This window comes from Microcebus murinus, chromosome 17, assembly GCF_040939455.1.
Source record: "Microcebus murinus isolate Inina chromosome 17, M.murinus_Inina_mat1.0, whole genome shotgun sequence".
Classification (NCBI taxonomy): Eukaryota; Metazoa; Chordata; class Mammalia; order Primates; family Cheirogaleidae; genus Microcebus; species Microcebus murinus.
The window spans coordinates 58,843,581-58,869,087 of record NC_134120.1 but is presented as its reverse complement, the minus strand read 5'-3'; the positions used below and the strand labels follow the sequence as shown (position 1 = coordinate 58,869,087).

Sequence of the window (25,507 nt, the reverse complement as noted above, 5' to 3'; positions counted from 1 at the left end):
GACACACAGAAAATGGAAGCGATGTTCAGAAATAGCCACTGGGTGCGGCCCGACATCTTGACCACCGACGAGTGGCTAAGCCTGGCTGCTGGGCCTGGCGGAGTGAGACTCGGCAGTTGTGACAGAAGCCCACTTCTACATCAGGTTTCCAGTTTGCCTGCCTTCTAAGTCAGGTTACAGTCCACACTTCAGGACACAAGCATGTGAGGACAGAGGCTCTCTCAGGCCAGATTTTAGTTTGACTGAACAGAACCCTGCGTTGGCGATGGCTGCCCAGCATTGTGAGTGCCTGGCGGTTATAGTCAATGGGAGCCACTGCCACCATCTAGGCAGGACTGGTAAAGGCCAAGCCCCTGCAGGAATGGAGGTCTGGGTAACCCCACCAGGTAAGGAGCCACCACCAGCTGAGGCGTTTGCTGAGAGCCAAAGGGACGTGGAACGGGTGGTGGAGAAGGCACTTATAAACACCAGCCGCCACTATGTGACCAGTGACGGAAAGGAGGAGCACAGGTGGGCTGGCCTCCCTCCCACACCCTTGGGGGAGTGGGGGGGGACTCTTGCTGGTCTCCCGGCTTCTGCTCCTGCTCCCTGAGGGTCCCTGCTGCAGTCAGGTGCCAGTGGCTGCTGTGGCCATTTAAGTCGGGAGCCCACCTGGCCCCTCCGGAGCAGGGAAGGGCTGTGCAGGGCTGTGTGGCTTTGTCTCCAAAGCCTTGAGCGGTACCTTTGCAGCCGCGGGCTCCGGCCTTGTGCCTGCTGAGGGCCCACCCTTCCCACTTGTAAAATGCGTGGAAACAGCTGGACTGGCCTCCCCCAGGAGAGGTGGTTCTGGGAAAGGAGACCACGCCATTGGCTGTGGTGGGGACAGAGAGAAAGGTGGCATGTGACTAGTTCCCTCTGCCAGCCTTGCCCATATCCCCATGGCCACCCTAATCCACCCATCTAATGGAGCCCAAGCCGGCTCAGGCCCCTGTACCAGGAGCCTGCTAATCCCTGTGGCTGGGAGCTCGCCACCTGTCTCCAGCTTGCCCTCTGCTCTCTCAGCCAGAGCCAAATCTGGGGCCTCAGAGCTGGGTGAGGGCCCTCACCTTGGCCCCCAAGGAAAGCGAGGCACAGCTCCAGAGCCAGGGCAGGCTGTGGACACCGCCAGGACAACTCCTTAGGGTTCCAGCTTCCTTTGCAAGAGGTGGGGGCTGAGCTGCATGGGACTGGGCCGTGCCTCCCTCCATCAAGGCAGTGTGGGCTGGTGGTTTTACACCATTCTGGGTGCAAATCCTGGTGCTGACACATACCAACTGTGTGTCCCTGTGTGTCCTCTCCTTCAGGCTCCATTTCCCGGTCTGCATCTGCGGGGTGGTTGTACACCTAATGTTTAAAGGTCTGCTCGCTCCTGCTTCCCTGGTCTACCTGGGGTTTTGCAAGGAGAAGGCCGGGGAGTACCTTCAAGAGGGCTGGTGGCCAGGAAAGAGAGGGCCAGACAGAGGGAGGGAGGGAGAGACAGAGGTAAGAAGACTAGACAGCTCCGAGAAGAGGAGGGACAGGACAGAGAGAGAAACAGACAGGAGATCTAGAGACAGAGACAGACCAGAGAGAGTCTGGGTGGGACTTCAGGAAGACAGGGAGGGAAGGCAGCGAGCAGAACCGAGCCTCCGCCCTCGTGCTCAGGGGGGCCTCCGCCCTCAGGGCGGCCTCTCATCCCTCCCCAGAATCCTTAAATCCCCTCTGGCTCAGGGCCGTTGGCATCTGTCACAGACTCGTCCTGGCCCCACGGCGGCGGCTGCACAGGTGACTGTGGCTCCGGAGTGTGCCTGGGCGTGCGCCGGGGCGGCTCCGGAGGAAGAGGGCCAGGCTGTCCGAGCAGGGCCGGGGTGGAGACCTGGCCCGCGCCCGCGCCCGCGCCCGCGCTCAGGAGTGCGGGAGAGCGCTCGCCGCCGTCCGTCGCCCTCCCGCAGCCCGCGAGCGATGGCGCGGCCCCGGCGTGCCCGCGAGCCGCTGCTGCTGGCGCTGCTGGCATGGCTGGCTCAGGCGGGCCTGGCGCGCGCCGCGGGCTCGGTGCGCCTGGCGGGCGGCCTCACGCTGGGCGGCCTGTTCCCGGTGCACGCGCGCGGCGCGGCGGGCCGGGCGTGCGGGCCGCTGAAGAAGGAGCAGGGCGTGCACCGGCTCGAGGCCATGCTGTACGCCCTGGACCGCGTCAACGCCGACCCCGCGCTGCTGCCCGGCGTGCGCCTTGGCGCGCGGCTGCTGGACACCTGCTCGCGGGACACGTACGCGCTGGAGCAGGCGCTGAGCTTCGTCCAGGCGCTGATCCGCGGCCGCGGCGACGGCGACGAGGTGGGCCTGCGCTGCCCTGGGGGCGTCCCCCCTCTGCGCGCCGCGCCCCCCGAGCGCGTCGTGGCCGTCGTGGGCGCCTCGGCCAGCTCTGTCTCCATCATGGTCGCCAACGTACTGCGCCTGTTTGCGGTGAGGGTCGCGGGGCGGCTTCGCTTTCCAGCACGTCCCTCCTGTCCTCGCCCTGGGGTGGCCGATGTCTTCTTCCTTTGCCCCCTTCCGGAAGAGCCCCCGCCTCCACGCTCTAATTCACACCACGCCAGGCCAGACGGAGGCCGCGATCAGGTCGTGCCCCGCCGCCTCCCCGGCCCCTCATCTGCCCGCCCGCCGCCGCGCCAGCCCCTGGGTGCGAGTCAGGGGCTGACGAGGGCGCCGCGGGGCCAGGCTGGCCAGAGGAGGCACCTGGACGTCGGCCTCCACTGGCCCGCCTGCTCAGGTGTCGTGTCTGGGCACGCCCTGCACAGCCCTGGGGTGCTCCTGCCCCCGCTGCTCTGGGGCGGGAGGTGGATAGGCCTGAAAGTTCTAGTACTGCTCTCCTTGTTGATCATTTAAATTCGTTTTTAAAATGTCTGCCTGAAACCTCCCTTGAGGGGCCCGTGCAAAGGGACAGTGGGCTTTGCTTCCCTTCCTTGGGCGCGCGGGGACTCAGGGATGAGGGCCCTGGTGTCGCGGTTTGGGGGTTCTCTGTAGTGGTCTTCGCTGGGGGCTGTGGGGCAGGCCTGCTGGGGTTCCGGGAGCAGGGACTGTCTGTGAAGGGAGGAAGCCTCTGCTCCTCCGCCCGGAGGAGGGCTTTCCTTCTCCTGGGTTTCTCCCGTTCTCCCAGGAGCAGCTCCGGGCCCCTCTGTCACCTGCGCGCCCCAAGTCCCCACCGCTTCCTCTGGGCGGCAGTGTCGGCGCGGCGCGCACGGACACGCCGCAGCGTGGCGCCGTCGAGGCAGTGCGGCTGCCGGGTGCCCCCCGCCGTGCCCGTGCCCTCCCTGCCCCGTCCGGTTCCTCTCCCCTCTAGGCCGAGTGCGGGCTTCCCGCCCGGCGTCGGGGCGGCGCGGGCTGCGCGGAGGGGAGCGGGGCCCTGGCGCCAGGCCGGGACGGGGCGCCGCAGCTCTGTCTCCAGACGCCAGCAGCCGGCGCCGAGACAGAAACGATCGGAACGCGCGCACAGCGCGCACGCCCGGCCTTTCGGGAGCCCCGAAGAGCGGGCCTTCAGTGCGCAGCCGCAGCCCTGAGGCCCGGCGTTTCCAGCCAGCCTCCGCGGGCGGGCGAGGTCGCGCGGGAGAGGCTGGGACTCCGCGCCGGCCGCACTCCCGCCCGCCCGCGCCCAACAGCCCAGGCTCGCCGGCCCCTCCGCCCCGGCCCGCGCCGGCTCGCCAGTGCTTCCCTGAGCGCTGCCCGCCGCGCCCCGCCCCCACCCCGCCCCGCCCCCCATGCTCTCAGGCCTCTGCCACCAGCGCCATAATCTCTGCCGTAATTGCTCATAACGCACACACGGAAACCCAGTTTCCAGCAAGCCCTTCTGTTAGGCCAGACACAGACTTAAATCAAACACCGGCTCCAGCTGCCCCGTCTGCTCTGATCCTCCCAGGGCCGCACCCCTCCGCCAGCCACCCTTGGTGTGAGTTAGGAGAATGTGCTTTCCTCTGGGCTGACAAGGATGCCCTTTTCCCAGCCAGGTGCACCTGGACCGGCTACAAGCCCTTTGCTGGGGTGCCTTGCTCAGAACACAGCTTGCACGACTACAGATGGTGGCCCTGCCCTCTCCCCTCTCCTACTCAGAGACCCACTCACAAATGCAGACCTTTTCTGGCCCCTTCCTGTGGCTGCCTCAGCTGGGGCCCAGGTCCCCACTCCGAACCTTTCATGCCCCATCTTTGTCCAGGTCTGGCCCCCAGCTCCCTACCCCAAACCTTCTGTGTCCCATCCATGTCCTGGGTCCCCACCACCCTCTCTCCCTGGAGTACCTGACCCTCTGTCACAACCCAGCTGTCCTTCCTGCCTGCAGATACCCCAGATCAGCTATGCTTCCACCGCCCCAGAGCTCAGCGACTCCACACGCTACGACTTCTTCTCTCGGGTAGTGCCGCCAGACTCCTACCAGGCCCAGGCCATGGTGGACATCGTGCGGGCGCTGGGATGGAACTACGTGTCTACACTGGCTTCAGAGGGCAACTATGGCGAGAGTGGGGTTGAGGCCTTTGTGCAAATCTCCCGAGAGGCTGGTGAGCTGGGGGCTGGGGGCTCCAAAACATCAAGGAACCTACAGAGGTGGGAGCCAGAGGCTGGTGATGGGGCGGAAGCCAAGAGATGGGGCATCGGTCCATGTCGGGCCTCCTGGGCCCGGATGGTGTTCCACATGGGTGGATGCCCCCTCCTTTGGAGTGCTTGCCTTGTGGCCAGGCAGGGGGACCCAGGTTAGATTTCAGCCCCCAGACCCCTCAGCTGTGCTACACAGGCTTATGCAGTGGTGGCCAGGTGGGTGTGTGGGCAGTTGGGGCAAGAGCTGACCTTGGCATCCCCAACACCCAGGGGGGGTGTGTATTGCCCAGTCCATCAAGATTCCCAGGGAACCGAAGCCAGGAGAATTCAACAAGGTCATCAGGAGACTCATGGAGACACCAAACGCCCGGGGTATCATCATCTTTGCCAACGAGGATGACATCAGGTGGGATGGTGGCACATTCATTCAATCACATGTTCTTTGGAGGCTCTCCCTGAGGGTCCTGTCCCAGCCAGGCACACCCTTTCTGCTTTCCTCCTCCCCACCGCTTTCCTGCTGCCCGGGGTCTGGTGCCCAGTGATGAATCAGGCCTTGTCTGGGTAGAGATGCTCCAAGCCTCGCCTTGGAAATATCCAGAATGCTTGTTGATCTTTGCAGTTCACAGCGGGGAGAGACCTGTGGGCGGATCTGAGTGTGTAAATGAGGTGGGAGAAGGCGCCACAGGGGCAGTGTAGACAGCTGGTGACCTCTCCTTCCAGCCTGCAGGCTGGGCGTGACACTGGGGGAGGAGTGCGGGGCTGGGCGGCCTTCTCCCTGGCCTGGGTTTTGCCCCATGTAGCCCCTGTGAGGGCCAGTGTGGAGCAGTGGGCAGGCCTGGGGTGGAGGGAAGCCCAGGGAGAGCGCCTTAAACCCCTGCTGTTCTTGTCACTGAGGAATGAGGATCAGGCGAGTGATGCTGAGCGGGCCGGGCAGGGCTGAGCCGGAGGGGGACCCCGGGCCTTCACTCACCCCAGCCCGCCCCTGCCAGGCGGGTCCTGGAGGCAGCACGCCAGGCCAACCTGACAGGACACTTCCTGTGGGTCGGCTCAGACAGCTGGGGAGCCAAGACCTCGCCCATCCTGAGCCTGGAGGACGTGGCCGTGGGGGCCATCACCATCCTGCCCAAGAGGGCCTCCATCGATGGTGAGCGCTCATTCTCCGCATCCGTGTCCTTGGAACCATGATCCAGGCCCCTTCTAGGGTTCCGAGATCTGTGGATACAGCCTTCCAGATGGCATCTGAATGAGACGGTGGATGAGGAGAGGCACACTCACTGTATGGGGTGAAGGATTGTTAGTTTTTGGTTTTTAATTTAGTGCTGGTATTTCTGGTCCTACCAAAGGCACTCTAATGTGAGGGTGAGGGTGGGAGGAAGAGAAAGGAAGGACGTGGAACACACGGCCCTGCCGATCAGTGAGGGCCCCCACAGCGCCTGTGAGGGTCTGGATGGCGCCCGCGGCGCAGTTCTCTCTGCAGTAGCATTGCTCCCTTCCCACAAGGCTGAGCTGAAGACGCCTTGCTGACATGTTCAGGGTTATTTTATGAAGTGCAGACCCTTGTAAAGGCTGACCCCTGATTCCCAGGGACTACTAGGCTTTTGGAGTATATACTGTCACACCCTTTCCTTCAATTAGAATGCATTTAGTTGCAAGTGACAAACTGGACTGAAAGTGGTTTTAGCAATAATGGCATTTCATCATAAGACAAGAGGTCTGAAAGGAGGTAATTCCAGGTGTGAGACAGTCAGTCACAGATGCTCTCAAAGCCCTGGGTTCTGTCCATTCTTCTGTTCTACATTCTCTGTGGTTGCTTCATATTTCTGTGCTGTGGCCTCTTATTCACAAGATGGCTGCTGAAGCTCCACACGTTACATCTTCACAGCAACATCCTAACCAGCAAAGAAAAAGCAGGGTTAAAAGTCTTTCAAATGGTGAGGCTCTGAGTTTGCACTGGAATGCAAATTCTACCCTGGAGCCCCCAGCTGGCTTTGAATTCACCAGCCAGAACTTGGTCACATGGCCACTCTTAGCTGCAAAGTGGACAAGTGGCGAACGGTTACAGGAGAACCATGGCTGGCTCAGATGGCCACCACTCTCTCTCCTTCCCTGCCTGTTAGGGTTTGACCAGTACTTCATGACTCGCTCCCTGGAGAACAACCGCAGGAACATTTGGTTTGCCGAGTTCTGGGAAGAGAATTTTAACTGCAAGCTGACCAGTTCAGGTACCCAGTCGGATGAGTCCACCCGCAAGTGCACAGGTGAGAGCTGCCCAGGGTGGTGAGGGAGAAGGCGGGAGCCCAGGCGGGTGCATAGGGCCAGGCACACTTCCTCTGGGCATCCCTAGGGCAGGCGAGGAACGCATCGGCCGGGACTCCACCTACGAGCAGGAGGGCAAGGTGCAGTTTGTGATTGATGCTGTGTACGCCATTGCCCACGCCCTCCACAGCATGCACCAGGCGCTCTGTCCCGGCCACACGGGCCTGTGCCCGGCGATGGAGCCCACTGATGGGCGGACGCTGCTGCAGTATATTCGAGCCGTGCGCTTCAATGGTGAGTGGATGTCTGTGCACGAACCGCAGTGAAGGGAAGTCGGCGGGGTGGGCTTCTCTGGGGGTCTGGGATGACTCAGGATGGAAGGGGGTGGGAGAGGCAGAATGGTCTAGGGGACCTGAGGCCAACTGCTGGAGACTTGAGCCAACTTCTGGCCCTCACTTTTTAACACGCCTCCCTCCCTGGGCTTCAGCATCCTACCCCGATTTGCAGATTTCAGATGTTGGGAACTTCTCTGAAATCCCTTCTGCCGGGGAGCCTGTGGACCCCACACAGCTCTCCTCACCCCTGCACAGCACTGAGAGGTGTCGGGACTCTGGGTGGGGGTGGGGCACAGCTAAGACTGCAGGGGGGCCGGCCTGGGGACCACTGCCCACTCTGTCACGCATGAGGCACAGGCATGAGTCTGATGTGTCCCTGGGTACCAGCGCAGGGCCTGGCACATGATCTTGGCTCAAAATTATGTCCTTTGAAGAGACCCAAAGAGACTCAAGCTATGCCCATGGTTTGTGGGAGAGATACGCTTTTGTTCAACTAAGATCCTTCATAAAATTAAAATCTCTGTTCTTCCACCAAATATTGACCATTTTCTCTCTGCCATGCTCTCTGCTAATTAATTCAACTTGGTGTTGCCCCACGCCAGCTGCACAGCCGGCAGAACAAGCTTCTGAAAGAAACAGCCGATCGTTCAGATCGGTGCCCACTCGTGCCATCACGCAGACCTCGGGCCAAGTCTGAGCCCGTCCCCTGGGCTGGATGGTGAAACTTTCTTTTTTAATTGTGGTAAAACACACATGAACATAAAATTCACCATCATAACCACTTTGGAATGTGCAGTTCAGTGGGATTAAATACATCGATAATGCTGTGCCATCACCATCACCACCGCCCCTCTCCAGGCCTGTTTTCATCCTGTGAAACCAAAACCGCATGCCGTTAACACCTCCCCTCCCGGGCCCTGCACCGCGTCTCCTTTCTGTCTCTGAGCGTGGCCACTCCTCAGTGTTCTTTTGCGACTGGTTTATTTCACTCAGCGTGATGTCCTCAGGTTCATCCGTGTTGTAGCGTGTGACAGGATTTCCTTCTGCGGTGAGCGATGGTCCACTGCCTGGCATGTCATGCTGTGTCTCTGTCCACCAGCGGGCACTGGGGCTGCTCTCGCTGTGGCTGGCACGCACAGTGCTGCCGTGCGCGGAGGTCTCTGAGACCCTGCTTCCCGTTCTTTCGGGTGTGTGCCCAGGAGGAGATTGCGGAGCCACGTGGTAATTGTGCGTTTAATTTTCCAAGGAACTGCCACATTGTTCCGTAGCAGCTGCACCTTTTCTCATTCCCACCGACAGTGCACGAGGGTTCCAGTCTGCACCGGGCACCAGCACTCGTTATTTGCCTTTTGTAGTAGCCGTCCCAGTGCAAGCCAGCGGTGACGCCTGCAGCTGGCCCGTACCTCCCTTGCGCGCAGCATGTCCTCCGGCCTGTGAGGCTGTTCCTGTCTCCTGGCCGGCGGTCCCGGGGGCCTCCCCAGGAGGCTGGCTCTGATGGGCCAGAGAACTAGCTGAGGATGACAGGCTCTCTCTCCAGGCAGCGCGGGAACCCCTGTGATGTTCAATGAGAACGGAGATGCCCCGGGGCGGTACGACATCTTCCAGTACCAGGCCCCCAACGGCAGCGCCAGCAGTGGCGGGTACCAGGCGGTGGGCCAGTGGGCAGAGGCCCTCAGGCTGGACGTGAGTGCACAGACTGACCCCAGGTGTGGGGGGCGGGCCACGGTCCCAGGAGGCAGAGGCCACCAGCTGCGTTCCATGTGTCCCAGGTGGAAGCCCTGCAGTGGTCTAGCGACTCCCGTGAGGTGCCCTCGTCTCAGTGCAGCCTCCCCTGTGGGCCGGGTGAGCGGAAGAAGATGGTGAAGGGCGTCCCTTGTTGTTGGCACTGCGAGGCCTGTGATGGGTACCGCTTCCAGGTGGACGAGTTCACCTGCGAGGCGTGTCCTGGGGACATGAGGCCCACACCTAACCACACAGGCTGCCGTCCCACGCCTGTGGTCCGCCTGACCTGGTCCTCCCCGTGGGCGGCCCCGCCCCTCCTCCTGGCCGTGCTGGGCATCATGGCCACCACCACGGTGGTGGCCACCTTTGTGAGGCACAACAACACACCCATCGTCCGGGCCTCTGGCCGTGAGCTCAGCTACGTGCTCCTCACCGGCATCTTTCTCATCTACGCCATCACCTTCCTCATGGTGGCGGAGCCTGGGGACGCAGTCTGCGCTGCCCGCCGGCTCTTCCTGGGCCTGGGCACCACCCTCAGCTACTCCGCCCTGCTGACCAAGACCAACCGAATCTACCGCATCTTTGAGCAGGGCAAGCGCTCCGTCACGCCCCCGCCCTTCATCAGCCCCACGTCACAGCTGGTCATCACCTTCAGCCTCACCTCCCTGCAGGTGGGTCCTTAGGTTCCAAGGGCCAGGGCGGCCACATGAGGCTGGGGCAGCCAGGGGCACTGTCTTCCACTTTAAATCAGAAAAGTGCTATTTCTAGAGTTGCGTTTTTCTGCTTTGGCTCCTGTGTTAAAGTGAACAAAGAAACAGCCGTGGGAGATAGAACCTGCTCTCTGCTGTGATGAGAAAGCTCGGTTGGGAGCAGCAGTCCCCCGTTCAGACTGTGAGGGAGAACGGGACAATGAGGTGGGAGCGTGAGCACCCCGCCGTCTTTCTGTGCAGCGAGGAAGTTGTTCTCATGAGCAGACACTTGTGCACAAGCCAGCCACGCATGGGGAGGACAGAGAGCTCTGACTGGTTCTCCTCAGTTTCTGCAAGGAGGCGACTGCTGCCCAGTTTATTGGGTGACATGGATGAGAGGCACAGGGCCCGGTATTTTGTGGGCGCAGAGCATCTTCTTGCACTATATGCCAGTGTTGCCTGGCGCGATGTGCATCGGAAACAGAGCTGCCCGGGCTTTCCCTGAGACAGTAGCATTTCCGCATTGGGGACGATTCCCAGAGAGTGGGAAGCTTGGAGGTTTTCTGTGCAAAGGGCGCTAAGACACAGATGGCACGGGAGGGTAACTTGGTGTGACATTGCAGACCAGCTGGATTCTGAGGGCCAGGTGGAGGGTGGCACACTCCACTGCAGGAACGCCCTCCTCTCTACCTGGCCCTGCCACACCGCGACCAGGCCCCCCGCGACCTTGGCTCACGCGGCTGCTGGCACTGAACGGTGCCGCCGTCCTCCTCCGGACGACAGGGCCTGAGCATCACCTGGTCACGCCTAGAATCTCGTGTGCATGGTGTGTCCTAAGAAGGTGCCCGCCACTTCCCTCCCTAAAACACGCTGTGGCTCCCCATACACTTGGGGAGGTGCTCAGACCACATTCAACACGCCCTCCCCGGGGCTCGCCTCCCCGGCGCCTGTGTGCACCCCACGTCACACACACCTGCTTTCCACACACAGCGGGGCTCATGAAGAGGCAAACCGCCAACTTCACCAGGCATTTTCTATGATTACCACGTCATGGTGGATGTGAAATGGCATCTCACTGTTGCATTAATTTGCCTACAGTTAATACCTGTGCACCTGGCCATGGGGATTGCCTCTTCTGTGATCCACCTGTCCCTGCCCTTTGCTCATTCTCTGCTGTCTGGTTGGAGTCCCTCACGTGTGTGACACGTGCAGTCCCTGTCAGCCACACGAGTTGCAACGCGTCAGGTGCTGCTCCTGTGCATCGCAGGCCTGGGTGTTAGTTCTTATGAGCGACTTTCTCTCCCCAACTAGAGCCTGGTTCCAGCAGGAATTTCCACCCTGTCTTCCTGGACAGTGGGTGGGGTTTTATTTTGTTAGTCTCTAGTTCATGGATCTGCTGCCTGTGGCAGAATCACAAAGCTGCTCCTGGGTGGACAGATGTCACACAGCCTTCCTTCCTGCAGGGCCACACAGCCCTCTCCTGGCGCACAGCATGGCACTGGTGCGCCAGCCAGATCCGGCCCCGTCTGCTCCTCTGGCCAGGCGCTCTTACGCAGTGAACAGCCTGCATGCATGTACGGGGCAGCCCTTCCAGGGTCTCCCATGATGCAAGTGTCTTAGTTCCTGCTCCCCAGCTTCCCTTGGCTCAAGGTCTTGTCTTCTGTCAGTGTGAGGGAACTGAAACTCCCTCTCCGCCTGTCGAGGCCTGTTTTGACCCTGGCACTCTTTAGGACACCCAGCATCAGCTCACATTCTTCCTACTCTCCACTGGGTGCCTCCTTTGTTTCTCTTGCCTGTCATCTGTAATACAGTCACACATATTTCATTTTATTTAGTTCAACAATTCTCTGGATTTGGAGAAGGAAGGGGTCCTCAGGAACTAGTTCTGCTGTGTCGCTAGACGTGATCAAACTGTGCTTTCACACCTGCAGGAGGGAGAGGATAGTGCCGACCTGGAACTGTGGGGGGCATACATCTCTCTGGGCCTGGCCCCGTTTAGTGGCACCTGTACCAGCTACTCCCCCAAGACAGTATTGTGTCCTCACAACAGAATAGGAAGGTTTCCATTCTGTAGATGGAGAAACAGAGGCCAGAGGACGATGTGTTTAGGGCCACGATTCCAGAGCTTCCACCTGCAGCCACCATACTTTGAAGGAGCTCAATAAATGGCTGGTGATGGTTAAAATACAGGAAGAGGACACAGAGTTACCCCTTACCCAACCTGCCCTGATGCTGCCATCAACCCCACACCCCTATGGCAGCCTCTCTCCCCACCTGCCTGACTACAGGCCTTTGCCCTGGTGGCCCCTCCTGCTCTGCCCTCCTCTCTTCACAGTGCCTCTCAGGCCAGAGCATCCCTCGCAGCAGGTTGGGAGGCCCCAGGGGACCCTAACTTGCCAGAGACCTTGGTGGGGGGCCAGGATGGGCTTGTCCCTGGAAAGAGCCATGTCTCTGACACACCATTGGCTCCTGCAGGTGGTGGGGGTGATAGCATGGCTGGGGGCCAAGCCCCCACACAGTGTCATTGACTACGAAGAGCAGCGGACAGTGGACCCGGAGCAGGCCAGAGGGGTGCTCAAGTGTGACATGTCGGATCTGTCCCTCATCGGCTGCCTGGGTTACAGCCTCCTGCTTATGGTCACATGCACTGTGTATGCCATCAAGGCCCGTGGCGTGCCCGAGACCTTCAATGAGGCCAAGCCCATTGGCTTCACCATGTACACCACCTGCATCATCTGGCTGGCTTTTGTGCCCATCTTCTTCGGCACTGCCCAGTCAGCTGAAAAGGTAACTGGGGTCTACAGTATGTCTTGCTACCCGGGCCGTTTCCTGCCTATCCATTGAAAGGCTCAATTGTCCCAATAGCTGGGGCCACCCATTTGCACGCTCAATTACTTGGATGGTTGCTTGGTTGGTTGATTCATTTGTATACTTAAATACTCATTCACACTTTTGTTCATCCTCTGTGCCCCTGCTTGTTCATTCAGTCATTCTCTTCTTGCTTTGTTCATTCATTCATTTATTCCCATCCACTCTTCTAACCACTCTTCCTAATGTCCACTCTTCTTGTTTATTTAAATTTGACTTCTTCATGTACTTTATACCTGCTAACCCATGAATCCGTCAGTCCACGTGTGGGATCATGTGTTCATGTACACAGCAGGACATTTGTTTAGTCACCTGTGTCTTCAATTGTTTGCCCATTCGCTCCTTTATTCAATCTGTGTTCATTCATCATTTGCATGTTTAAAAACATGCTCATTCACTCACTAACATGCTGTAGCCCCTTTCAGACACAGGGACCATTTCCCCAGTGGTATCCATGGTGAGGATGAGCCCCCCTTTCCTTGGTTACTTGTCACTCACTTTCCTTCCTGCCCACACCAGAGCCGCGCCACGCCTGCCAGCTCCTCGTGCCTCCATGCCTTTGCTCAGGCTGGTGTCCTTTTCTGAGCGCTTGTTCCTAGTCACCTCCAATCTGTGTGGCAAGAACGCCGGGGTGGGGAAGGGAGAGTACAGGGCTGCGTCCCACCCACCCCTTCTCCACGGCTTAGATCTACATCCAGACAACCACACTGACTGTGTCCTTGAGCCTGAGTGCATCGGTGTCCCTTGGCATGCTGTACGTACCCAAAACCTACGTCATCCTGTTCCATCCGGAGCAGAACGTGCAGAAGCGGAAGCGGAGCCTCAAGACAACCTCCACGGTGGTGGCCCCTGCGAAGGGCGAGGGCACAGAGAACCCCAAGTAGCAGGCGGGCAGGAATGGGACTGGCTGCTGGCTCTCCTCGTTTCTGTTCTTCCCTCACTTCGCGGTGGAGGCGGCGAGGAGCCCAGGCCCGCCGGCAGCAGTCAGGGCAGGGGGTCCATGAAGACTGGGCGGCCTTTGCAGGGCACGGCGCCGTCCCCGTCGGTCTCCCCTTCCTGTGTGTCGGCATCACACCCCTGCAGCCCAGCTTGCTGCCCGCGGGGGACACTGGCACTGAGAGGGCTCTTCCGCCTCTGGAGAGACTCTACTGATTCCTCCAGGCTGAGGCTCCCGGCCGCGACGACGCCCCGGCTCGGCCCAGTGGGAGTGAGTTCCGTCCCTTGGTCGAGCACCACAGCCTGGGCAGCGTGCAGGAGCCCGGAGTGGAGGGAGACTCCTCTTTGTCTCAACAAGAGGAGACCTGTGGGTTTACATTCCGCACTAACGTGGCTCAGGTGGGGTTGTGCTGGCACGGAGGGACAGGCCCAGGTGAGGTCCCCGAGCAGCGGCCGGAGACTGAGCCCAGAGCTGGGCTGTGCCCACGATGTCCTCACACTGCCGTCTTCCCCCGGGATTGGGGAGCGCCGAACTGTTTAGAGCACAGCTGCTTTCCTTCCCCATGTGTGCTCCTTCACGTTACTCTCAGACCTTTAGAAACTCAGATGCACTTGTATGGTGTCAGTGGTGTGAGCTAAAGGCACAGGGTGGCATTTGCCTCCCCGTGATGCCTGTGGGAAGTTGTGTTCAGGAGCCCTACGTTGGGAGCAGTGACAGAGTTGTATCCACAGTGAGGATTAGTTCCAAGCAGATAACTTAGGGTGACTATAACAACTTTTGTTCCCCATATTTACTAGGAAGTCCCCTTGAAAGGAGAGTGTGAGGCAGAGTAGGAAGACATTTGGACTACACATGCATGGACATTTGTCACTAACCTTTTTCACAAAAAGTGTGGTTTTACTTTTGGAATTTTGTTTCCCTGAGGTAGAATTTAAATTTGTTAAATTGTTTCTTAAAATCAGCATAAATTCCCTGTTATGTAATGTCTGGAAGTAATTTTGAGGGTGTACCATACTTTATACAGCACAGAGACCCTCTGCTAGATAGATTCTTTGGTGCACAGTAAGTTTTGACCTTGGCACTAGGTATTTCCACATTTTTTAAATTAATAGGGCTTCTTGGGACATTTTTGTTGTATTACAGATTCTCCTTTGCACAATTGTTGCATTCCTAGGATTTCCCCAAAGTGTGAATTATGAAGTTTCATTTACTGCTGAATGCATTCCAAAATTCCTTATTCCATAGGGCTTCTCTCCTCTGTGGGTTCTTTGATGTATAATGAGGTGTGTTTTCTTGCTGAAGGCTTTTCCACATTAGTGCTTTTATAGGGTTCTTCTCCTGTAGGAACTGTTTGAGAGTCAGTGAACTCTGACCTCCAAAATGAAGGTTTCTCTGCATTTACTGTTTTCTCAGTGTTTCTCCCAGTATGAATTCTCTGATGTGTAATGAATTTTAACTTCTAGTTGAAAACTTTTCCATATTTTTTTAAACATTGTGTGATTTTCCCCACTCTGAACTCTGACTTAGAATGATTTTCTAGTAAAGGCATTTCCACATTGATTGCATTTAGAGGATTTCTCCCAAGCATGAGTTTTCTGATTTCGTGGAAGACTTCTACATACTTCCCACATTCATTCCTGTCTATCTGATGGGAATCAACTGATGCACAGTGAGTTCTAACTTCCTCTTATGGGATTTCTCACATTTAGTTCACTTGTAGGTTTTCTCCACAACATGAACCATCTTGTGCATGGTGGGACATCCTCTGTTACTAACGGTGTTATCATATCTAGTACATTCATGAGGGTTCTCCCCTTTCTGAATTCTCTGATGAGTACAAAGTTCTGACTTCTACAAAAGGGATTTTCCACATTCAGTGTCTACATGTGATTTCTCCCTTTGATCATTTCCTTGGCGTTCAGTGGAGATTGACATCTCTCTAAAGGTTTTCCCATTTTTTGCATGTATAGTTTTGAATTCCTTGATGTTCCATCAATTTGTTTCTACCCTTGAATAAAATTTTTGTTTCTTTTCAAATTTGTGGAATTTATAAGACACTTTGCCAGTGTGGTTGAATAAGAGCTGAGCTATACCTAAGGCTTTCTCACATTCATTGTCCTTGAATTGTTCCTCTTTAGTATGAATTATATGTTGCAGGGAAAATGGAGTTCTAGGTTGAAGGCTTATTTCAAATTTATTACAATTACAGTTTTTCTCTCCAGTTTTAGTTCTCTAAAAAAACAGTAAGATTACATTTTGATATAAGCTTTACCCAACTATTCCCAAGGTGGTTTCCCCTGTGGTCTGATGTGATGAGATTTGTATAGGAGGGACTTTGTATATTAATTATATTTTTATGCTTTCTCACCAGTGTGAACTTTCTGACACATTTATTACAGCTTTTTCATGTTTATTATATTTTTGGCTTTGGAAATTTCTTCCTAATTTATTACAATTATTGCCTTTCACTTTAGTTACATCTTGTTAAGCAAATGCAACTTCTCTCCAAAGTTTTATGTGAGTCTCCTGTTGCTTCTTTATATAGCTAGTGGTTCGTAAGACTCCTTCAAAATGGAATAAAATGCACAATTCCAAGTGAATCCTTCTACTATCATTTTATAGAATGAAACTGCTTCAGAAGTACTATTTGTCATATTTAATTATACCTTTGCTTCTCAATATGAAAAATTCCAAAGTGTAAATACTTTCTACCTTTTGGGTTTTAAGGGGAAACTGCTGTCATGTGGACAGAGAGGAGAATACTGAGAGTTATTATAAGCAATTTTGGGAGTTTTGAAGATGACCTTTCATCTTATGAGAAAAGGGTAAAGAAATGTAAGGAGTAGGAACCAAGAAGGGACAAGGCTCTGATGGGGAGAGACCGAAGGGGAGAGTGGGAGGGAACAGGCAGCCCCGGATGTGGAGGGGCAGACTAGTGAAAGGGCTGGATGGAGAATGTCATGCCTCACCACTCCACTGTGGATCACTGCCTCTTTCTGTGTGGGCTGTTGGAACAGAAAACCATAGTCTGGGGGGCTGATCAACAACAGGCATTCATTTCTCACAATTCTGGTGGCTGGAAAGGCCAAGACCAAGATGTTGGCAGATCTGGTGTCTGCTGAGGGCTGCTTCCTGGTTCATTGGTGGCGCCTTCTGTCTGTGTCCTAATGTGGCAGAAAGGCTGAGGGTGCTCTGGGGTCTCGTTGATAAGGGCACTAATCCAACTCATGAGGATTCCACCCTCGTGACCTGATCACCTCCCAAAGGCCCTACCTCCAAATACCACCACAGCAGGGGTTAGGATTTCAACGTGTGAATTTTGGGGTGACACAAAGATTCAGTCTATGCCAATAACTACTGCAGAATACTAACTAGTCCACAGCAATTACTACTGCAGAATACTAATTAGTCTATGGCAATGAATACTGAAGAATACTAACTAGTACTAACTATTAACTGTTTCTTATATCTTTTCCCTCTTGTCCATCCTACACATCAATATAAAAATTATCATTCCATGGCACCACATTGCTGTGGTCCCAGCTCTCTCCCAGAAACTCCATCTGGGTGTGATTTATTCTCACATTTACATGGTAACAGAAACAGCAGGAAGGATAATAGTCTGAGATCATGGTCACAGGCTCTGTTCATTGCTATAATCTGTCAGGCTAAGTACTATCAGGTTATTCTACCAGACTGTTTAAATACTGAATTTACCTGAAGTGGCAATTTCTACATTATCTTTCTCATTCTTATTTGCCAGATCATTTTCCAGGGCCCACAGACTTTGTCTTGCTGTTACTTCCTTAAGTCAGCTTTCATGTCTTGAAGTCACACTGTGTTAAGACTTCTTGAGACCAACTGCAGCTCTGCCACTCACCAGCTGATGACCTTGGGCAAGATAATGAATTTCTCCTGCAGCCACTGAAGACAGAGCCTCCTTAATGACTCCTACAGAGATGCCCAAATCACTCACCCCATGTACCCACCACTGACCTCAGTCCTGCCAATCACTGCCCATGTAGACACTACCCATTAACCCAACCCCACAGCTAACCAATCCTACGTCCCATCTGCCACCCCTGGGCACCTACTCACTGACCCCCCGACTGCTCATTCACGATTAGTCCCACAGGTATCCTTGCGCTGACTCTGAGATGCATTGGTGAACAAGACAGACAAGGACCGCTTCCTTCATGGGATTTACATCCTAGAGACAAACAATAAACAACATACAAGACAAGTCAATAAATGACACCATATGTTAGAAGGTGACAAGTGCTGTGGACAAAAGAAAATAGAGCTGGGTAAGGAGAATAGAGGAGCTGGAATTCTGAAGAGTAGTCCAGTGTGGGCTTCATCTGAAGGAGATGGGGAGTTAGCCATGGGGTATCTGGGTAAGGGGGTCCAGAAGGAGGAGTGGTGAGTGCAAGGACATGGGGCAGGGGCCTGCCTGGTGCATTTGAGGACCCACCAAGGAAGTTAGTGTGGTGGAGCAAGGTGAAGGAAGGAGGCAACCTGGGAGAGGTAGAGAGGGCTCTGCAGAGAAACAGAACCAAGAGGGGAAATACACACACACACACACACACACACACACACACACACACACACACACGATTTTTTCTCCTAAGGCCTTCAACTTACTGGATAAGCCCTACCCATATTATTGGGGTTAATGTCCCTTAAAGTCAACTGATTGTAGAGATTAATCACATCTATAAAACACCTTCATATCTAGATTAATGCTTGATTAAGTAACTCAGTACTAGAGCCTAGCCAGCTGACAGATAAAACTAACCATTACATGACATAATGGAGTATATATATCCTGTGGGGCCCTGTAGGCCATTATAATTATAGACTTCATTTTATTCTAGGTGAGATGAGGAGACATTCGAGGGTTACACTGGAGCATTTTAAGAGGTATGAGATGGCCTGACAAATTAAAAGGACCACTCTGGCTACCATGTTGAGAATATTTTAGAAACATCTTTTATACATTTGTCTTTTCAGAGTATATTACATAATATACTCTGGCTGCTATGGATTGACAAATGCTACCACCCACAGACTTAGGCAGGGTATCACTCAAGCTACTATGGGCCAAACAAACACTGCTGCTCACAGATCTGAGTGGGGCAGCACTCAAGCCAGTGTGGGCTAATAATCGCTGCCACCCATGCACATAGATGGGGTAGTGCTCAAGCTGCTGTGGGCCAACAAATGCTGCCACCTGTGGACATGGGTGGGACAGTGCTCAAGCCACTCCAGGGGACAAGTGCCACCAGTGACAAAACTGGGAGGGGTGATCACTCACTCTGCAGCATGCAGATCACCCATGACAACAAGAGGGGAAGGGTGAGGTGCAAGATAGCAGCAGTGTTAAATGGTATCAGTGCATCTGCCTCTCTCCTGCTGGGTCAGTCTTCCTGAGTGGGACACAAGTGTGCCAGACCTCTCCTTCTCTTCAATGAGTGGGAGAATTCCCAACAGAGGGGAAGGGGTGCACTGCAAACCTGTTATAAGCTTACAGAAGAGGTTTCAGCTGAGAAGAAACCAGCAAAATAATTCCAGAAACATGAGAAAAAACTATTTTGACATTCCCAAAGGATCACAATAGTTCTCCAGCAACAGACTGCAACCAAAAGGAAATTGTCAAAATGTCAGATATGGAATTCAGAACTTGGATGGCAAGTAAGATAAATGGGATAGATGTGAAAGTTGAAAATCAAGACAAAGAAACAAACAAACAAAATAATATGGTACATGAATGAAAAATTCCCTAAAGAGACAAATAACACGAGAAAAGATATGGCAAAACGTAAAGAAATGAAAGTCATATAGGGAATTTCAAAGTATAGCAGATAATTGTAACAACAGACTAGACCAAGCAGAAGAAAGAGTTTCAGAGCTTGAAGAAAAAGCTTTTGAATTAATCCAGTCAAAAATGTAGAAAAAAAAAAAAAAGAATAAAGAAGAATGAACAATAACTTTGAGAAATATGGGAATATGCAAAGAGAGCTAATATAAGAATCATAAGTATCCCTGAAGGAGAAGAAAAAAATGTAAAAAGCATGGAAAATGAATTTGAGAGAATAACTGAGGAAAATGTTCCTGGTATCACTAGAGATTTAGATATCTAGATATACGATGGTCACCAAACACTTGGAAGCTTCACTGCAAATAGGACATCACCAAGGCACATAGTCATCAGTCTGGCCACAGTCAAAATGAAGGAGAAAATCCTATAAGCTGAGAGATGAAAGCAAGTAACTTACAAAAGAAAACCCATCAGACTAACAGCAGACCTCTCAGCAGAGAACTTACAAGCCAAGAAGGCATTGGGTCTCATTTTTCATCTTCTTAAACAGAATACCTAGCAGCCAAGAATTTTGTATCCTGCAAAATTAGGTTTCATAAATGAAAGAGAAATAACTTTTTTTTTCCAGACAAGGAAATACTAAGAGATTTATCACTTCTACACCAGCCCTACAGAAAATGCTTAAAAGTGCTTGATACATGGAACAGAACAATTGATAAACACCAATGTAAAAACACCCAAAAGTTAAAGATCACAGCTCCTATAAAACAGTAACACAAGGGAGAAAACAATGCAACTGGGTATTAGTCAAAATGATGAATAGAACATTATCTCACATATCATGGGAATATCAGATAAGATATACTTTAAATCAGCAATAGTAAAAAAAAAAAAAGACAAAGATGGTCATTATATAATGATAAAGAGAACAATTAAGCAAGAAGGTAAAACATTCCTAAATATATATGCACCTAAGAAAGTAGTTCCCAGATTCATAGAATAATTCTACTAGATCTAAGCAAAGAAATAAATAGCAGCATTGTAATTGCCAGGGACTTCAACACTCCACTGACAGAACTGGACAGATCATTGAGGCAGAAAGTCAAAAAAGAAGTACTAGACTTAAGCAGGACACCAGAACAAATGGACCTAGCATACATTTACAGAATGTTCTACCCCAAAACTGCAGAATATACAGTCTTCTCATCAGCACATGGGGCATTTTGCAAGATTGACAGATCATATGTTAGGCCACAAAAAAGTCTCAGCAATCATCCCATTTATCTTCTCAGAATACAGTGGAATAAAACTAGAAATCAATTCCAAGAGGAACTCTCAAGTATACATAAAGTCATAGAAATTAACCTCTGGGTCACTGATCCTTGGGTCATGATGAAATTAAGATAGAAATCAATATTTTTGAAACTGAATGACAAAGATAACATAAGATTCCAGAAAAAGCAGTGCTAAGGGGGAAATTAGGACCTTTAAATGCTTACATCAAAAAGACAGAAAGATCACAAATTAACAACCTAATGTCACACCTCAAGTAATGAAAAGGAACAAACCAAAAGCTAGCAGAAGAAAATAAATAAAGCTCAAGGAAGAACTAAATGAAATGGAAACAACCAAACAAACAAAAAGAAGCAAGGCAATGAAAAGTTGGTTATTTGAAAATGTAAACAAAATGTATAGACCACTAGCTATATTAACCAGGAATAGAAGAAAAAAGATTCAGATAAACAAATCAGAAATGAAAAAGGAGACAGTACAACTGATTCCACAGAAATAAAAAAATATCATAGGGGACTACCGTGAAAAACGTTATGCACACAAACTAGAAAATCTAGTGGAAATGGATCAATTTTTGGAAATATAAACCTCCCAAGCATAAATCAGGAAGAAATAGAAATCTCAAATAGACCAATTATGAGTAGTGAGATTGAAACAGTAATAGAAAAATCTCCCAACAAAAGAAGCCCAGGACCAGACAGATTCACAGGTGAGTTCTACCAGGCATACAAAGAAGAACTGGTACTTATCCTATGAAAATGTTCCATAAAACCAAGGAGAGAGTCCTCCCTAACTCATACTACAAAGCCAGTATCATCATGATACCAAAGCTAGGAAAGGACACAACAAAAAAAGAAACTATAGAACATTATCCCTCATAAACATAGATGCAAAAATCCTCAACAAAATACTAGCAAACTGAATTCAACAGCATCTCAAAAAGATAATTCACCATGAGCAAGTGGATTTCATCTCAGGGATGCAAGGATGGTTCAATATATGTAAATAGATAAATGTGATTAATCACACAAACAGAATGAAAAACAAAGACCTTATGATCATCTCAATAAATGCAGAAAAATCATTCAATAAAATCCAGCACACCTTCGTGATAAAAACCTCAATAAACTAGGCATAGAATGAACATACTTCAAAATAATAAAAGCCATATTTGAAAAACCCACAGCCAACATCATACTGAATGAAGAAAAGCAGAAAGCATTCCCACTAAGAACCGGAACAAGATAAGGATGCCCACTGTCACCATTTCTACTCAGCATACTACCTGGAATTCCTAGCCAGAGCAATCAGGCAAGAGAAATAAATAAAATCCAGATTGGAAAAGAGGAGGTCAAACTATCCATATTTGCCAATGATATCATCTTATATCTTGAAAACCCTAAAGCTTCCACCAAAAACTGCTAGAATTGATAAATAAATTCAGTAAAGTTTCAGGTTACAAAATTAATGTACACAAATCAGTAGCATTTCCATATACTGAAAGTCACAGCAAGAATTCAATATCATTTACAGTAGTTGCAAAGAAAATAAAATACCTAGGAATATACTTAACCAAAACGAGGTGAAAGATCTCTATAAGGAGAACTACAAAACACTGATGAAAGAAATTGTTGATGACATAAACAAATGGAAAAACCTCCCATGCTCATGGATTGGAGGAATCAACATTAAGATGTTTATACTGCCCAAAGTGATTTACATATTCAAAGCAATTCCCTTCAAAATACCAACATCATTTTTCACAGACCTAGAAAAAAATAATCCTAAATTTTATATGGAACCAAAAAAGACCTCAAAAAGCCAAAGCAATCCTAAGCAAAAGGAACAAATATGGGCTGGGTGTGGTGGCTAACACCTGTAATTCCAGCACTTTGGGAGGCCAAAGTGGGAGGATTGCTTGGTTCAAGACTAGCCTGAACAACTTAGTGAGACCCTGTCTCTATACAAAAAAAAAAAAAAAAAAAAAAAAACAAACTAGCTGGGCATGGTGGTGTGTGCCTGTATCCTTAACTACTTAGGTAGCTGAGGCAGGAGGATCACGTGAGCCCAGGAATTTGAGGTTGCAGTGAGCTGTGATGATGCCACTGCCCTCATGCCTGGGCAACAGAGCAAGACCGTTTCTCCAAAAACTAAAAAATGATAAATCTGGAGGCATCACATTACCTGACTTCAAATTATACTACAAGGCTATGGTAACCCAAACAGCATGGTATTATTAGACACACAGACCAATGGAATAGAATAGAGACTCTAGAAATAAAATCAGATAGCTATGACCAACTGATTTTCACCAAGCAGACAAAAACATACACTGGGGAAAGGAAGCCCCATTCAATAAATGGTGCTGGGGAAAACTGGATAGTCACATGCAGAAGAATTAACCTGGACCCTATCTCTCACCACATATAAAAATTAACTCAAGATGGATTAAAGATTTAAATGTAAAACCTAAAACCATAAAAATTCTAGAAGAAAACATAGGAAAAATTCTTCTAGATATTGGACTAGTAGGCAAATAATTTAGGAGTAAGATCCCAAAAGCAAATACAGCAACAACAAAAATAAATAAATGAGACTTAATTAGACTAAAAAGTTTCTGCACAGCAAAGGAAATAATCAACAGAGTATACAGACAACCTACAGAATGAGAGAAAATATTTGCACACTGTATACTCAACAAAGGACTAATATCCAGAATCTACAAAGAACTTAAATCATCAAAAAACAATAACCCTATCACTAAGTGGGCAAAAGATTCTTATCTCACAAGAAGATACACAAATGACCAACAAACATATTAAAACATGCCCAACATTACTAATCATCAAGGAAATGAAAATTAAAACCAAACAAGATACTACCTTGCCCCTGTCAGAATCACCGTTACTAAAAAGTCAAAAAACAATGAATGTTGGTGTGGATGTGGTAAAAAGGGAATACTTGTACATTCTTTGTGGTAAGGTAAATTAGTACAACTGTTATGGAAGGCAATATGGAGATTTCTCATAGAACTAAAAGTAGACCTACCATTTGATCCAACAATCCCACTACTGGGTATCTGCCCAAAAGAAAAGAAGTCATTATATAAAAGGCCCCATGCACTCATATGTTTATTCTAGCACAATTTATAATTGCAAAGCTATGGAACCAACCTAAGTGCCCATCAACTGATGAGTAGATAAAGAAACTGTGGTATATATACACCATAGAATACTACTCTGCTATCATAACAAATAAAATAATGTCTTGTGCAACAAGTTGGATGGAACTGGAGACCATTATCCTAAGTAAAGTATCTCAGGAACGGAAAAACAAATACTGCATGTTCTTACTTATAAGTTGGAGCTAAATAAGGGATATATATGGTCATAAAATGGTATAAATTGACATTAAAAACTAAGAAGGGGGGAGGTGGGAAGGGGAAAGATAAAAGTCTACCTCTTGTGTACAATATACACGATTCTGGTGATGGGCACACTGAAAGCCCTGACATCAGCATGATATATGAATTATTTAGCTCCAACTTATAAGTAAGAACATGCAGAGAATGATCATTAGCACAGCTGAGAAATCCTTGAGTGATAAGAAACAATCAAGCCTTGTATTTTTTCCCCTTCACAAACTGGTATAAAATATTAAAAGTAAAAATATTACCAAAAATATATATAGCAAGAGTTGAGGAGTGCCAACAAGTCCACCAACTGCAAGATAGAGCAGGTGGGAAAGCTTCCTGTCTCCACATTATTCTGCCAACTAACCCAGAGTGTATGCCAGGGCAGGGAAAAGTGCAAGGGAACAAGGAAAGCAGATGAATCAGAAAAATGTTCTCAGATGAACGTTTGGGGTAAATTGTTTTCTCTAACAAAGGCATTCAGTTGAGGGCTATTTTGTTCCAAGACTCTGAGGCTCAGGCACAGTAACCTGGAAACCTGAGTCTGCTGCAGGCTTCAAAGCAGCCACTGGATATGGAGGAAGGCAGCACCTTAGAGAGAAGCTGCTTTCAAAGCTAGGCAGATGTGAGTGGACAGGGAAAAAGAACCCAGATGCAACAGTCAGTCAGCTGGAGATGAGGAATATTTCACATAAGAGGATTAGAAGAATTTGAAAGTGGAAATTTGAAGCAACTTTTTTCTCTACAGAGCGGGCAGTTTCAGTGGCTGTTCACAGGACCCCATAGACATGAAGAATATGTTAATATCAAAGTCTAGATGCTAATCCCCCACTCAAACCTTTCCTCTGGGCACAGTAGAACTAGCACTTCCAATGGGTGTGCCCACTGGGTAGTTCTGAAGTATGCAAAGAAAGCCCCAATGTGGGAGGCAATTCCTGGATCAGCTTTTCTGGTTCTTACCTTTTTCTATAGTCCTGATGAGGGGTGGGGACACTGGTGTCACCTGTAAGTTCAGCACTCCTTTGCATGGCACAGTTGCTGTGTGCTGGGAGCAGTCTTTGTGCACCCCCTGGAATAGAGATGGGCTGGACGTGTGAGGAGGGGGCTGCTGAAGACAGCACATTGCAAGCTGGCAGTCAGCAACCCCAAAGGGTCCCAAACAGTGGTCCTTCACTTTCTGTCACAGTCGAAGTGTCTATGTGGCCAATTAACAGGACAGAAAAGCAAGGTATGGATTGAACTGCTTGTCCTAGGAATTACTGGATGTTTCAGAATTAACACCACTGAGGATGGAGTGGTGAAAAACCCCTTTCAATAAGTGAAATGTCTAATGCTGTGTGGGTCAGCTGGCAGAAAAGATTTCAGTGTTCTCAAAAATTCTCTTTCAGGGGTTGAGCCAAAGGTGATGGTAGGGCAAGTTAGAATGCCCAGGCAGAGCCACACTACTTCAGATGAGAAAAGTATGACTAGCACCCAGACAATGTGCACTTCCCTAGTAGAGAAGGCCATATAATAAGCTGTTAATCATATAGTAGGATATAATAAAGTCACTGTCTGGCCAAACACTGTTACCATAAATATATTTGAGTCGGCCTAGAC

At 50.7% G+C, this 25,507-nt stretch overlaps 2 protein-coding genes across 5 annotated transcripts in view; both read left to right on the top strand.

Moving 5' to 3' along the window:
- The window catches only part of CIDEA (cell death inducing DFFA like effector a), a 511,919-nt gene that overhangs the window by 7,263 nt on the left and 479,149 nt on the right, over positions 1–25,507 (top strand). The gene's annotated exons all lie outside the window — the stretch shown is intronic.
- GRM6 (glutamate metabotropic receptor 6) lies at positions 1,754–17,772 on the top strand. Of its 4 annotated transcripts, XM_012789996.2 has the most exons (10): positions 1,754–2,457; positions 4,322–4,538; positions 4,846–4,981; positions 5,565–5,719; positions 6,693–6,833; positions 6,925–7,125; positions 8,704–8,849; positions 8,936–9,559; positions 12,053–12,364; positions 13,132–17,772. In XM_012789996.2, the coding sequence occupies exons 1-10, from the start codon at positions 1,960–1,962 to the stop codon at positions 13,327–13,329; spliced, it is 2,628 nt and encodes an 875-aa protein (XP_012645450.2). In that variant the 5' UTR covers positions 1,754–1,959; the 3' UTR covers positions 13,330–17,772. The 4 variants fall into 4 exon arrangements, with proteins under 4 accessions (XP_012645450.2, XP_075849826.1, XP_075849825.1 ...); XM_075993711.1 differs by lacking the exon at positions 12,053–12,364 and having other exon boundaries at positions 5,631–5,719; positions 17,146–17,772; XM_075993710.1 differs by lacking the exon at positions 12,053–12,364 and having other exon boundaries at positions 17,146–17,772.